The sequence below is a fragment of the Urocampus carinirostris genome, chromosome 1, assembly GCF_059441175.1.
Source record: "Urocampus carinirostris isolate Australia breed hairy pipefish chromosome 1, RoL_Ucar_1.0, whole genome shotgun sequence".
In the NCBI taxonomy this organism is placed as follows: domain Eukaryota; kingdom Metazoa; phylum Chordata; class Actinopteri; order Syngnathiformes; family Syngnathidae; genus Urocampus; species Urocampus carinirostris.
Genome location: NC_142349.1, coordinates 1,113,320 through 1,129,401, shown reverse-complemented (window position 1 = coordinate 1,129,401; position 16,082 = coordinate 1,113,320). Strand labels below are relative to the sequence as shown.

At 41.0% G+C, this 16,082-nt stretch overlaps 1 protein-coding gene across 4 annotated transcripts in view; it reads left to right on the top strand.

Moving 5' to 3' along the window:
* Positions 1-16,082, top strand: part of gspt1l (G1 to S phase transition 1, like) — a 65,355-nt gene that overhangs the window by 30,928 nt on the left and 18,345 nt on the right. For all 4 annotated transcript variants that reach the window (XM_088332407.1, XM_088332242.1, XM_088332327.1 and 1 more), the window contains 2 exons: positions 783-963; positions 10,249-10,403. In XM_088332407.1, coding sequence (XP_088188533.1) covers positions 783-963; positions 10,249-10,403 — 336 coding nt within the window. The remainder of the gene's footprint in view (positions 1-782; positions 964-10,248; positions 10,404-16,082) is intronic.

Here is a 16,082-nt window from a genome sequence, read left to right as displayed (position 1 = left end):
GCAACTAAAGTAGGCCAAATGATAAAGCATACCGTATTTTCATGACCATAAGGCGCACATAAGTCTCAGATATTCTTCAAATTGTGCGGCGCACCCTATCGTGCAGTGCTGCCTGTGTGTGATGTAAAGTGGCGGACGTAGCTGAAGACACCATGGGGCTGCCAAAAGGTGAATGCGTAATCGCTAAAGGGTGAGGTGTGGGCATGTATATTATGCTAAGTCTACACTGAAGAGCTTAATGTTCAATTTTGATGTTTTTGGTGAAATCCAATGTATTTGTAAAATTGTTCACATTTCCAACTAAATGGGACATCTATCTCTGCGACATGACTTCTATTCGTCTCCTGTGTGAACTTGACAAGTGTCCCGCATGCGCAGAAGAGGACACATGGCGTCACACGCAATGTGTTCATTGCTTGTGAAAGTACTTGTGGATTTAACGCCCTAGCATATCTAGAAATGTAAGAGTTATCGTGCTACTGGAGGCTGAGTTTTTGTTTTTTTTACAATAACTGTAAGAATGTTGCGGGATGGCCCATCTCTCCCTAAGTTGTGTTGTGTTGCTGTTTATTCATAAACCGTTATTTCCAAGTGTCTGTCAATACATAACATAAGTCAAGTAAGGGAGTATGACTTAAGAAACACTTGTTTTTGCCATTGGTTTCCTAGACAATATATCATCCCTAAATACTTGTCATGAATGGGCTTCCTGAGAAATGTATTTACCATATTTATCAATACACTCCTCAAAGGATAGTAACATTTTAATATTATCTCTTCAGGTACCTGTCTTGGGCCTTGGACACTAATCAAGAAGAAAGGGACAAAGGCAAAACAGTCGAAGTCGGCCGAGCATACTTTGAGACAGACAAAAAGCACTTTACCATCTTGGATGCACCAGGTCACAAAAGCTTTGTGCCCAATATGATTGGAGGTGCATCCCAAGCTGATTTGGCTGTGCTGGTGAGTAGAAGAAAACAGTATTTCAAACTGCACTGGAAATGTGTTCAAACAGTTACGGTGCTTTAAGTAGATATTCAATGTCACAGATGCTACTATTAGAGATTGATACAATTTTGAGTCCTACCATGCAGGTTTTTTTTTTATATATACAACAAATGTCTGTGTACAATGTATCATTTGGCAGAAAAATAAGTCACATTTCATTCGATCACTTTTCAGAAATATGTTTTTGTTATAGTTAGAAAGAGAATCTTCGCTTTCCCTTGACATAAAAACTTAATAAAAACAGATCTTTTGAGCTGATAGACCAATATCGTGATTTCCATGTGTCTCAGGATGTTGACATGCTGTAAGATATACAGTGGTACATCTACTTACGAATTTAGTTCATTCTGACAGTAGTTTCATAACTGAAAACTTCAAAGTCAAGTCACATTTATTTGTATAGCCAGGGATGTGATTTTTCCGCTAATTCGCGGAATTCCGCTTTTTTTATCTCCAAAAATAAAATTTTAAAATTTCCGATTTTTTAAGTGGTAAAAAATCCGATTTCGTCTCTACAGCATTCCATTTTAGTGTTTCCGTAACTGAAATGAAACGGATCTTGCGATTGGTTGAAGTCTCCGTGTTGACCAATAAACGCGCTTGTTATAAAGGCATAGGAGTATGCCATTGTTCATTTCTCACACGTTTTTGCCGGGTGTTTAAAGAAAGATGTCCGTGATCGAACGCAAAGATGCTCCGCAAGTTAAAGAAATTGATAAGATCGTAAAAAACAAGTTTCGATGGGACTGGTTAGAGAAGGAATTATCTACAAATGTTGGAAAGAAGACTGACGAATTTGTTCAGTGACTTTATTCGGAAGATCGATCGTGCCTGGAAAGCGCTTTGCATTTAGTGCCATGATACCATTGACTATGGTGGGAGAGGTTTCAAAGCTCTTGAAAGTCACGCAAAGAGCAAAAAACACGTGAAAGAACCCCAGTCAAGAACAACAAATTATTCCATCGCTGGAAGTTTCGGTGCCCAAACAAAAACTCCAAAACTTTACGGCCTCCATCCCTTATTGACATCACAATCGGAAGCGGTAATAGAGAGACGTGATCCACCCCAACAACCTGTACCAGTTGCTGATAGAGTCGTGAATTTTGAGGTAGGTGGTAAACTTTTCAAATTTATTTGACAGGTTTCCCCTTTTTTTCGAAAATATTGTAACGTGATAAAAATGGCCATAAATATTTAACAATTACAATAATAGATTTTCATGTGTACATTACACCAACACTTTACTATAGGGCCTATAATTATTGTATTTTCATTTATCAAATATTCGGAAAGAAAGACCACCTCTGTCAGCCATTTTGGAAGGAAAGACATTCTGATGGATCCTGTGCAGTCCAAACTGTGCCTAAATCTGAGGACATCCTCCAAAAGGTACAGGGAGGAGAAGGATGCAGAAGCAGCTATGTTGTCTGCAAAACGAACAGAACTTGCTGTGAAACAGGACACCCAAATGAGCAAGGCTGCCTCAAGAAGAACCATCAAAGCTGCACAGAAGCAGGCTAGAAAGACCCATTCCAAAGCAATGAAGTCTAGGAGGAAGTAGTGTTTGTGTCATGTGAATGGATTGTGCTCAAGAATGAACACTTGTATATTCCTGTAAATATGTTGAATGTTTTAATGAGTAGAAAATAGAAAACAATATTTGTGAAATTAAGTGATGTTATAATTCATCTAGAATGTGACAGAAAATATAAATTTCAGAACTTTGAATGAATTTCATGTTTCTGCATGGCCAGTGATTTAGTAGTCCATTGTGTATGCACATGACTTCGACAGATAACATCTTCTGCTATAACAAAGACATTTGTGGTATGTTCTAATATGAGTTACTTTTCATTTGGTCATGATACAATTATTTGTTCATGAAATTTGAACTCTTCAACATGATTTATGTGTTAACTTAGTAATCACATTAGTTAGATATGATGATATTCTCAGTGATAGTTTTTAAAAGCAAAGGCAGTCCAATGTTTTTTAATGTGACTGATTTTGAGTTGACTTAAACTAATTTTATATGGGATAGTTCAATATACATTGAAAATTTATGCTGTTGTTTTGTCTATTTCTTTGTCATCTGAGTGCATTGAAAGTACTTAAAAACACGGAAAACCCATGAGCTCCGGGGGGCTTCGCCCCACTTGTCCCCCCACCAGGGCACTGCCCTGGACCTAGCTGGGTGCCCGCGGCCCCCAGACCCCCGGCTAATTTTCAGATAATTTCACTTTAGTCAAATCACATCCCTGTATAGCCTTAATCACAAAATGTCTCAAAGGACTGAACAGGTTACAATTACACCATCCCCTGATCTTAAACCAGGCTGCGGGCAAGGAAAAACTCAAAACCTCAGCACGAGGAAAATACGAAACCTTGTGAAGGCGCCTCATAAGTGGTAATCCCCTTCTAGGATGACCAGGGTGCAATAGAATTAGCATTGGGTGACGGTAAACAAAACATGTAAACATCAATAAAAGGAAACAATAGATAATACGCTGTAATAAGTCCATTACGTGCATGACAGCAACGACGCCTCAAGCCTGAAAAATAGCCCAAAAAGTCCATGATAGCAACGACGCAGCTTCTTATCTCTGCTGGCTGGTTGATGCAGGTGATGACATACTTTACTTCAGGTTCAGATCGTCCTCCACCAGCCAGGCAGTTGTAAAAAACAGGAATAGAAAAGTAGACGTTTTGAATTTAAATGCGCTACTCTGTTCCAAGCCCGGACAATAGACGAGCGCATAATATAAAACATAAAGAATGGTAAATCGTCTGCCTTTATATAGCGGTTTTCAAGTCAAGGAAGGCCTCCCAAAGTGCTTTACAATGTGCTTCACACTTACCCATTCACACACACACTCACACACCAATAGGGAGTCAGCCATGCAAGGCGCCTACCTGCTTATTGGGGGCGTTAGAATGAAGGAAAAATTGTAATTTACTTTTCAGTCTCGCGTTTCTTGAAAAACTGATCCAATGACGTCTGCTTTTGACAATCTTTCACAATTTCGCGGGGCAGACATTATAATGAAAGATAACTCGACTTGTCAACACTTTGTAACTAAACTTTTGTATGTAGAAACATTCGTAAGTAGAGATAGCACTGTATATACTCCAGCAGCTCCCGTGTTTTTTTCGATTGTTCTCGATTGTTCTCAGCTCAGGGATGCTGCTGGAAATGTGAATTTCCCTTCGGGGATGAACAAAGTATCTATCTATCTATCTATCTATCTATCTATCTATCTATCTATCTATCTATCTATCTATCTATCTATCTATCTATCTATCTATCTATCTATATACTGGACTGTCTCAGAAAATTAGAATATTGTGATAAAGTTCTTTATTTTCTGTAATGCAATTAAAAAAACAAAAATTCAGATTCAGATCTACTTTATTGTCATTCTAGTACACGTGTATACAGAACGAAATGTCGATGCATCTGACCCCCACAGTTTCCTTGAATGTACAGATATAAATAATGTTGTATTGTATTTTGGCTACGTGTAGTATTTTACCATAGTGCCGATAGTGCAAGAAGAGTAGCTAACCAGATGTGCAAAATGGGCAGTCAGGTTAACAAGTCAGGTACACAGTAACATTAACACTGTAACAATAACGCTGTAATTACAATAGTGCAGAGAGCAATGTGCAAGGAGTGGCAAGCTATAAAAAAAAACTGCCAGTAGTGCAAAAGTCAGATTAGCAGCCGTTTAGATTTAAGTTAACTATATGTTAGATTGACCATTTAACAGTCTAATGGCCAGGGGGACTAGACTATTGCGGAGCCTGGTGGACCTGCACCGCACACTGCAGTACCTCTTCCCAGAGGCTAGCAGAGTGAACAGTCCATGATGGGGGTGAGAGGGGTCCCCGGTAATGTTTTTTGCATGGGATAGGCAGTGCTTCTGGCCAATGTCCTGAATGGAGGGAAGTGTAGTCCCGATTATTTTCTCTGCTGTCCTCGTTACCCTCCTCACACTACCCCAGTCGGTAGCGCTGCAGCCTCCACACCACACAGAGATACAGTTGGTCAGGATACTCTCTATGGTGCCCCTGTAGAATGTAATGAGGGAGGGTGGGGGCAGGTGGGCTCTCCTCATCCTCCGCAGGAAGTACAGGCGCTGCTGTGCCCTCTTAACCAGTGATGCAGTGTTTACGGACCAGGTGAGTTTGTTTGTAATGTGCACCCCTAGGAACTTGATACTGCTGACAACCTCCACAGCCTTGTTGTTGATGCAAAGTGGGGCATGGTTGGGCTGGTTTTTCCTAAAGTCGACAATGATCTCTTTAGTTTTGTCGACATTCAGGACCAGGCTGTTGTCCCTGCACCAGCCCACCAACTGCTCCACCTCCTCTCTGTAGGCCAGGTCGTTGTCATCCCTGATGAGGCCCACCACTGTTGTGTCGTCAGCATACTTCACGATGTGGTTTGTGGCGGACCTAGGGACGCAGTCGTGTGTCATCAAGGTGAACAGCAAGGGGCTTAGGACGCAGCCTTGGGGGGAGCCCGTGCTGAGGTAGATGACATCTGAACTGTTCTGACCTCTCCGCACTGATTGGGGTCTGTCACAGAGGAAGTCCAGCAGCCAGTTCCGTAGGGGGGTGTTGAAACCCAGGAGTCTCATTTTGTCTACCAGATGTTGTGGGATGATGGTGTTGAATGCTGAACTGAAGTCCAGGAACAGCATCCGCACATGGGTGTTCTTCTCCTCTAGATGTGTCAGGCTCAGGTGAAGCGCAGAGGAGATGGCATCCCTGGTGGAGCGGTTTGTCCTGTAGGCAAACTGAAAGGGGTCGAATGAGGAGGGGAGACTGGAGGTGATGTGCTCTTTAACCAGTCTCTCAAAGCACTTCATTATGATAGGAGTCAGTGCAACGGGCCGGTAATCGTTGAGTGATAAGATCTGGGGTTTCTTTGGCACTGGGATGATGTTGGCAAATTTGAAGCATGATGGTACTTTGGCTTGGTCTAGCGAGGTGTTGAAAATGTCTGTTAGTACACAAGCCAGCTGATCGGCGCACTCCCTAAGTACCCGCCCCGGAATGTTGTCCGGGCCTGGAGCCTTCCTTGTGTTGACCCTTCTCAGGGTCTTCCTCACGTCAGATGAGTCCAGGTGGAGTGCTCTTTCGTCCTGATTTGGAACCGCTTTCGCTGCAGGGGTGCCGTTTTGTGCCTCGAACCTTCCAAAGAATTTGTTGAGGTCATTCAGAAAGTCCATGCTAGTGTTCTGCACTGGGGCGGTGGTTGACTTGTAACTGGTGATGGCCTGAATGCCTTTCCACATATCCCTGGTGTTGGTTGTGCTGAGGAAACGTTCCTGGAGTTCCTGGATTTTTTGACTGTGCGTTCGCTTTGCTAGTCTGATAGCCCGGTTCAGGTTAGCCCTCGCTGATAACAGCGCCTCCTTGTCACCAGATCTAAAGGCAAGGTTCCGTACTTTTAGTTGTTTTCGTATTTCAGCAGTCATCCAGGGCTTCTGATTGGCACGGGTGCATATAGTTTTGTTATTGCTGACGTCTTCTGCGCATTTACTGATGTAGGCTGACACAGAAATGGCGTACTCATCTATATTTATTTTGTTGTTGTAAGTGGCAGCCGATTTAAACATGTCCCAATCAGTGCAATCAAAGCAGTCCTGTAGTGCCTCCATTGCCCCCTCAGACCACACCCTCACCTGCTTCACTGTAGGTTTTTCTCTGGTCAGCAGGGGCTTGTATGCTGGAATTAGCATAATAGAAAGGTGATCTGATGAGCCAAGATGGGGGCGGGGGGCTGCTTTATATGCACCTTTGATGTTTGTGTAGGCCAGGTCTAATGTGTTCCTACCTCTTGTAGCAAAGTTTACATGCTGATGGAAATGCGGGAGAACTGTTTTCATATTGGCCTGGTTAAAGTCCCCCGCCGCAATAAAAATGCACTCGGAGTAAGCATGCTGCAGTTCACTCACAGTTCGGTAGAGAACGTCCATTGCCTCCTTCGTATTAGCGCTGGGGGGCACGTACACGGCAGTAATGATGGTCGCGCTAAACTCCCTCGGTAGGTAGAATGGTCTGCAGATCACCGTCAAAAGTTCAATGTCTCGTGAGCAGTGTTTCGATATTATCTTCGCATTTTTACACCAGTTGTTGTTGGTATAAATGCATAGACCGCCCCCCTTGCTTTTGCCGGTGAGCTCGCCGCTTCTATCAGCGCGGAAAGCAGTTAGCCCCACAATGCTAACAGCGTCATTCGGGATAGATGAGTTTAGCCATGTCTCCGTCAGAATTAAAGCACAACAGTTCGTCAATTCGCGGTTCGATGTAAATTCCACTTGTAAATGGTCCAGTTTGTTGTCCAGGGAGCGGACGTTGGATAGGAAAATGGATGGTAGAGGCGTTTTGAAGGGTTTAGCCTTCATCCGAGCCGTTAGCCCGGCCCGACAACCTCGTTTCCTTCCCCGGTCACAGCGCTTCCGCTTGCCACTTTTACTCGCTGCTTTGTCGGCCGCTGCGTTCTGTTGACGTAGCACTCCGAGGCTAAGTAAACACTCCAGAGTGATCGTCGAAATTTGCGCTGGATTTCTGGATGTTCGCATATCCAGCAAAAAACTGCGATCGTATATTAATCTACAGTTAGAGTTGTCTTTGTTCGCCCTCATAAACTGAGTCGAAGATTGGGGTTTTTGACTAGAATGTGAGAAGCTGTCGGGAGCAGATCCAGCCGCCGCCATAGAGGGCGCCGCCATTTTGTAATATAAATGTCATACATTCTGGATTCATTACACATCAACTGAACTATTTCAAGCCTTTTATTATTTGAATATTGCTGAATTTGGCTTACAGCTTAAGAAAACTCAAAAATCCTATCTCAAAATATTAGAATATCATGAAAAAGTATACAAGTAGGCTATTCAACTAATCACCTGAATCATCTAATTAACTCGAAACACCTTGCGAGGTTTCCTGAGCCTTAAAAACACTCAGCTTGGTTCAGTAAACTAAATCACAAGTATGGGGAACACTGCTGATCTGACTGCTGTCCAGAGGACCATCATTGATACCCTCCATCAGGAGGGTAAGACACAAGAAGAAATTTCTCAAAGAGCAGGCTGTTCACAGAGTGCAGTTTCAAAGCATATCCACAAAAAGTCTGTTGGAAGGGAAAAATGTGGCCGGAAACGCTGCACAACCAAGAGAGATGACCGCAGCCTTAACAAAATTGTGAAGGAGAGCCGCTTCCAGAATTTGGGGGAGCTTCAAAGACAGTGGGCTGAAGCTGGAGTCCAGGTATCAAAAGCCACAGTTCACAGACGTGTCCGGGAAATGGGCTACAATAGCCGTATTCCCATGGTCAAGCCACTTCTGAACTCAAGACAACGGAAGAAGCGTCTGACTTGGGCTATGGAGAAGAAGCACTGGACAGTTGCAGAGTGGTCCAAAGTCCTCTTTTCAGACGAAAGCAAGTTTTGCATTTCATTTGGAAGTCAAGGCGCCAGAGTCTGGAGAAAGGCTGGAGAGGAGCAAAATCCAAGTTGCTTGAAATCCAGTGTGAAGTTCCCACAGTCAGCAATGGTTTGGGGAGCCATGTCAGCTGCTGGTGTTGGTCCACTGTGTTTCATCAAGTCCAGAGTAAATGCAACTGTGTACCAAGAGATTTTAGAGCACTACATGCTTTCATCTGCTGAAAAGCTCTATGGAGATGAGGATTTCATTTTCCAGCATGATCTGGCACCTGCCCACAGTGCCAAAACCACCAGTAACTGGTGCACTGACCATGGCATCACTGTCCTTGATTGGCCTGCTAATTCCCCTGACCTGAACCCCATTGAGATTTTGTGGGGTATAGTTAAGAAGAAGATGAAAGACACCAGACCTACAAATGCAAATGAGCTGAAGGCCGCTATCGAAGCGTCCTGGGCATCAATAACACCTCAGCAATGCCACAGGCTGATTGCCTCCATGCCACGCCGGATTGATGCAGTAATCCGTGCAAAAGGATTCCCAACCAAGTACTGAGTGCATCAATGGACATTTTCAAATGTTTGATTTAGTTTTGCTGTTATAAAATTATTTTTTTACTTGGTCTGAGGAAGTATTCTAATATTTTGAGATAGGATTTTTGAGTTTTTTTCAGCTGTAAGCCAAAATCAGCAATATTCAAATAATAAAAGGCTTGAAATAGTTCAGTTGATGTGTAATGAATCCAGAATGTATGACATTTTTGTTTTTTTAATTGCATTACAGAAAATAAAGAACTTTATCACAATATTCTAATTTTCTGAGACAGTCCAGTATATATATTTGTGTACAACACAATATGGTTTAGGTAAAATTTTTGTTCCAATATGCGGTATACAGTGCAATATTTATTCTTTATTGTATTTTCACACCCATAGGCCGCACAGTTTTAAAAAGCGCAGTTTCCATAGCTGGTTCTATTTCTGTATTAAACATACATACAGTGCAACTGATTATTGGGGGCTGGTGTCCTCTGCTACGTCCGCTTTACAACACACACTAGCATACTAATGTGCGTATTTGAAAATATAAGGTGCAGTTTGGGTGCATTTAATTAAAGTATTAATTACAAAGTTCTAACATTCTTTAATCTTCAATATGCGCAGGAATGGCAAACACATGGATAAAAGTTTTTTTGTTTTTGTTTTTTAAAGAGCTGGCACAAAACTGAGTTTCACATTTTTTACCGGTAATAATCATCAGACAAACCCATCAAAGTCCTCATCCTTGGTTTCTGCGCTAAATCTCCATCAATCATGCCAGATTCTCTTTCTTCACTGTCAGTCACTTTCCGTGCTGTGCAGATCTTTGAAAATGATGCCGGCTTTTGCGAAAGCTCAATCAAAGGTTCCAGCTATCATGTTATCCCAAGCATCTACAACCAATTTTCAATTTGTGGCATTACATCCTGGCGCTGCCTTCCACTAATAGTGACACACTTCACCCTTTAGTGTTGTCATTGTCAAGTCATGTTTATTTGTATGGCTCTCGGGACCACTAGTAAAATTAGCTGGAGCATTGTGTCATCTACTACCTCTGCCTTACAACACACACAGGGGGCACTGCCCTAAAGGGTGCGCCGCACAATTTGAAGAAAATCTTGAGAATTTTATGTGTGCCCTATGGTTGTGAAAAATACGGAAATTATCTCTGTGTGTCAAATTAGTTGTTGGCACCGGTTAAAAACTGAATTGTTATTGTAACATAACTTACGTTGTCTTGCAGGTGATCTCTGCAAGGAAGGGGGAGTTTGAAACGGGTTTTGAAAAAGGTGGACAAACACGGGAGCATGCCATGTTGGCCAAAACAGCAGGTGTGAAACATCTGATTGTTTTGGTAAACAAAATGGATGACCCGACAGTCAACTGGAGCCTAGAAAGGTGGGTACATGCATTAGATTAAGACTAGGATGATGTCATATTTTGTCACCTCATTTAGTTATTAAAGAGAAAACACACTTTTTAAAGATCATGATTGAGTTGTTAGTTCATAGTTAACTGAATCAAAATATCCAAATAAATCTGTGGTTTTGTACTCAAAGCTAAGTCAATTTATGCATTTCATATCTTACTTATTTGTAGGGCTGCATGATTATTTTCCTGATTGATGATTCGGTCCAATATTTTTTTCGATTAATCAAATAACTTAAAGACATTTTTAATTTCCTCTATTTAAATAAAGAGGTTTTAGACAGAAATAAATACGGTACACTAAATAGCAGAAGATTAAACTATAAAAACAATCCAAATGTTTGTCTATTAACTTAAAGATAAACAAAAATAATTTAATATATGCTTTACACATGCAAATATGTAAAATACTCTTTTCCTCCCACCTTAACCAAAGATGATATTATATTTAGAATTATCATAAAAAGCAAAAAAGAAAGAGCAATACCTTTTATGTGCATCAAGGTTTTATCACAAGAAAATATAAAAAATGTAAGCCCTTTTTTTCAAAATAATGTCAACAAGTTTGTCTTTTTTTTTTTTTTTCAAATATGATACATTGCTCATGATAAAATGATATATACCGTATTTTCCGCACTATAAGGCGCAACTAAAAGTCTTAATTTTTTTCAAAAGCTGACCATGCGCCTTATAATACAGTGCGCCTTATTTATGGAACAAAATTAATTCGCAGTCTTGCAACTAACTTGCAGCCGCCGACTAGATTTTCCCCCGAACGCCAAGTAGTCTGCGGTGTATGCTGGGATTTATTTACCGGCGTTTCATTGGCTAACCAATGTGTCAATCATCATTTGAATCGATCACTATTGGCTAAAGTTATTCGGAGCCTCGGATAGGCTAGAGGGCCGAAACAAACCCTGCAATTGGCCGAAAAAGATGTGTCAATCATCCGTTAAATCGATCGCTATTGGCTGAAGTTATTCGGAGCCTCGGATTGGCTAGATGGCCAAAACAAACCCTGCAATTGGCCGAGTTTAGCAATGGCGTAGCAAGCTTAGCAAGCTTGCTAAAGTACGCCATAAAGAAACATGTTTCATTAGTCTGTATTTGTACATATTTTACTCTCCTGGATTTACTACACTCACGGTTGTGAGGAGACCATGATTGCGTATCATTATTGAACGTGAGAACTTAGGTGAGCTATGCGGCTTTATATTTTCCCGGTATCTTGTTTTAGAACGATCTTAATGTTGCTGTGATGAGTTGAGTGAATTCAACTCAATTCCAAGTGTTTATTGTCATATGCACAGTAAAGTTGCGAGCGAAAAAGAAAATAAAAACTAAGAAATGTTTGGCATTTTTTGAATCCCAAGACTTTAACCTTCCGAATGATATTTGAAATGACGCATTTAGGTGACATCGTACGGACACCGCATCCGCATGTGTCTACGACGTGTATTTGCTTCTTTGCAAGCTTTGGGAATGTTAAGGGGGTAATCAGTTTGACTGAATCATCTGACTGTTTTGTCGACATTCCCATTGTAGCGCCTTATAATCCGGTGCGCCTTATCTATGGAAGATATAGGACCAAAAACTATTTTTTGGGGGTGCGCCCTATAACCCGGTGCGCCCTATAGTGCGGAAAATACGGTAATTTGGTTAAGAATCTGCTCCTTGTGTAGAGTTAAACGTGGCATTATTATTATTTTTCTTTTTACTTGATTGTATTTACTTATTTTCAGATTCTTTTTTCTCCGTACTTCTACAGGGATTTCGGTTATTTTTAAAATGTATAACTTTGATTCACGATAAAACGGTCAAACAATGCAAGGTTGGATGTTTCAAGCCATTTTTTATAAAAACGGTTTTGGCACCCTCAGCCGAACCAGTGTTGTACTACAACTCTTAGCAACACACTTGTGTGTACAGTGGGACCTTGCTACTTCGCGCTTCGACGTTCGCGGGTTCAGAGCTTCGCGGGCCTAAAAAAAAATAATAATAAAATATATATACTGGACTGTCTCAGAAAATTAGAATATTGTGATAAAGTTCTTTATTTTCTGTAATGCAATTAAAAAAACAAAAATGTCATACATTCTGGATTCATTACACATCAACTGAACTATTTCAAGCCTTTTATTATTTTAATATTGCTGAATTTGGCTTACAGCTTAAGAAAACTCAAAAATCCTATCTCAAAATATTAGCATATCATGAAAAAGTATACAAGTAGGCTATTCAACTAATCACCTGAATCATCTAATTAACTCGAAACACCTTGCGAGGGTTTCCTGAGCCTTAAAAACACTCAGCTTGGTTCAGTAAACTAAATCACAAGTATGGGGAAGACTGCTGATCTGATTGCTGTCCAGAGGACCATCATTGATACCCTCCATCAGGAGGGAAAGACACAAAAAGAAATTTCTCAAAGAGTAGGCTGTTCACAGAGTGCAGTTTCAAAGCATATCCACAAAAAGTCTGTTGGAAGGGAAAAATGTGGCCGGAAACGCTGCACAACCAAGAGAGATGACCGCAGCCTTAAAAAAATTGTGAAGAAGAGCCGCTTCCAGAATTTGGGGGAGCTTCAAAGACAGTGGGCTGAAGCTGGAGTCCGGGTATCAAAAGCCACAGTTCACAGACGGGTCCGGGAAATGGGCTACAATAGCCGTATTCCCATGGTCAAGCCACTTCTGAACTCAAGACAACGGAAGAAGTGTCTGACTTGGGCTATGGAGAAGAAGCACTGGACAGTTGCAGAGTGGTCCAAAGTCCTCTTTTCAGACGAAAGCAAGTTTTGCATTTCATTTGGAAGTCAAGGCGCCAGAGTCTGGAGAAAGGTTGGAGAGGAGCAAAATCCAAGTTGCTTGAAATCCAGTGTGAAGTTCCCACAGTCAGCAATGGTTTGGGGAGCCATGTCAGCTGCTGGTGTTGGTCCACTGTGTTTCATCAAGTCCAGAGTAAATGCAACTGTGTACCAAGAGATTTTAGAGCACTACATGCTTCCATCTGCTGAAAAGCTCTATGGAGATGAGGATTTCATTTTCCAGCATGATCTGGCACCTGCCCACAGTGCCAAAACCACCAGTAACTGGTGCACTGACCATGGCATCACTGTCCTTGATTGGCCTGCTAATTCCCCTGACCTGAACCCCATCGAGAATTTGTGGGGTATAGTTAAGAAGAAGATGAAAGACACCAGACCTACAAATGCAAATGAGCTGAAGGCCGCTATCGAAGCATCCTGGGCATCAATAACACCTCAGCAATGCCACAGGCTGATTGCCTCCATGCCACGCCGGATTGATGCAGTAATCCGTGCAAAAGGATTCCCAACCAAGTACTGAGTGCATCAATGGACATTTTCAAATGTTTGATTTAGTTTTGCTGTTATAAAATTATTTTTTTACTTGGTCTGAGGAAGTATTCTAATATTTTGAGATAGGATTTTTGAGTTTTTTTCAGCTGTAAGCCAAATTCAGCAATATTCAAATAATAAAAGGCTTGAAATAGTTCAGTTGATCCGTAATGAATCCAGAATGTATGACATTTTTGTTTTTTTAATTGCATTACAGAAAATAAAGAACTTTATCACAATATTCTAATTTTCTGAGACAGTCCAGTATATATATATATATATATATATATATATATATATATATATATATATATATATATATATTTTTTTTTATATATTTTTTTTTTTGAAGGGGCGTCGCTACTTCATGGTTCTACGTTCGCAGGTACAGAGCTTCGCAGGTCTAAAAAAAAAAAAAAAAAAATATATATTTATATACCATATTTTCCGCACTATAAGGCGCACCTAAAAGTCTTAATTTTTTTCAAAAGCTGACCATGCGCCTTATAATACAGTGCGCCTTATATAATAAAAATAATAATAATAATAATTTCCTTGTATTGTCATTCTGTGTAACAATGTACACAGAACGAAATGTCGATTGCACCTGACCCGTTGTAGCGAGCCGATGCAGCCGCAGCCAACAGAGGGCGCCGCCGACCACTTTTTAAGTCTTAGGAATGACTCGGCCAGGGCGCGAACCACCGACCTCCCAGTCTCAAAGCGGGCGCCTTACCATCTAGGCTATATGCGGCTCAATATTAAATCGCAAGGTCTCGCAACTTACGCAACAGCCGCCGACTCAATTTTCCCCCGAACGTGGAGTAGTACGCGGTGTATGCTGGGATTTATTTACCGGCGTTTCATTGGCTAACCAATGTGTCAATCATCATTTGAATCGATCGCTATTGGCTAAAGTTATTCGGAGCCTCGGATAGGCTAGAGGGCCGAAACAAACCCTGCAATTGGCCAAAAAAGATGTGTCAATCATCAGTCAAATCGATCGCTATCGGCTGAAGTTATTCCGAGCCTCGGATTGGCTAGAAGGCCAAAACAAACCCTGCAATTGGCCGAAAAAGATGTGTCAATCATCCGTTAAATCGATCGCTATTGGCTGAAGTTATTCGGAGCCTCGGATTGGGTAGAGGGCCAAAACAAACCCTGCAATTGGCCGAAAAAGATGTGTCAATCATCCGTTAAATCAATCGCTATTGGCTGAAGTTATTCGGAGCCTCGGATAGGCTAGAGGGCCAAAACAAACCCTGCAATTGGCCAAAAAAGATGACTGAATAGCAAGCTTGCTAAACTACGCCATAAAGAAACATGTTTCATTAGTCTGTATTTGTAAACATTTTACTGTCCTGGATTTACTACACTCATGGTTGTAAGAAGACCATGATTGCGTATCATTATTGAACGTGAGAACTTAGGTGAGCTATGCGGCTTTATATTTTCCCGGTATCTTGTTTTAGAACGATCTTGATGTTGCTGTGATGAGTTAATTGAATTAAACTCAATTCCAAGTGTTTATTGTCATATGCACCGTAAAGTTGCGAGCGAAAAAGAAAATAGAAACTAAGGAATGGTTGGCATTTCTTGAATCCCAAGACTTTTAACCTTCCGAATAATATTTGAAATGATGCATTTGAGTGACATCGTACGGACACCGCATCCGCACGTGTCTACGACACGTATTTGCTTCTTTGCAAGCTTTGGGAATGTTAAGGGGGTAATCAGCTTGACTGAATCATCTGACTGTTTTGTCGACGTTCCCATTGTAGCGCCTTAAAATCCAGTGCGCCTGATCTATGGAAGATATAGGACCAAAAACTATTTTTTGGGGGTGCGCCCTATAACCCGGTGCGCCCTATAGTGCGGGAAATACGGTATATATATATATATATATATATATATACTGGACTGTCTCAGAAAATTAGAATATTGTGATAAAGTTCTTTATTTTCTGTAATGCAATTAAAAAAACAAAAATGTCATACATTCTGGATTCATTACACATCAACTGAACTATTTCAAGCCTTTTATTATTTGAATATTGCTGAATTTGGCTTACAGCTTAAGAAAACTCTAAAATCCGATCTCAAAATATTAGAATATCATGAAAAAGTATACAAGTAGACTATTCAACTAATCACCTGAATCATCTAATTAACTCAAAACACCTTGCGAGGGTTTCCTGAGCCTTAAAAACACTCAGCTTGGTTCAGTAAACTAAATCACAAGTATGGGGAAGACTGCTGATCTGTCTGCTGTCCAGAGGACCATCATTGATACCC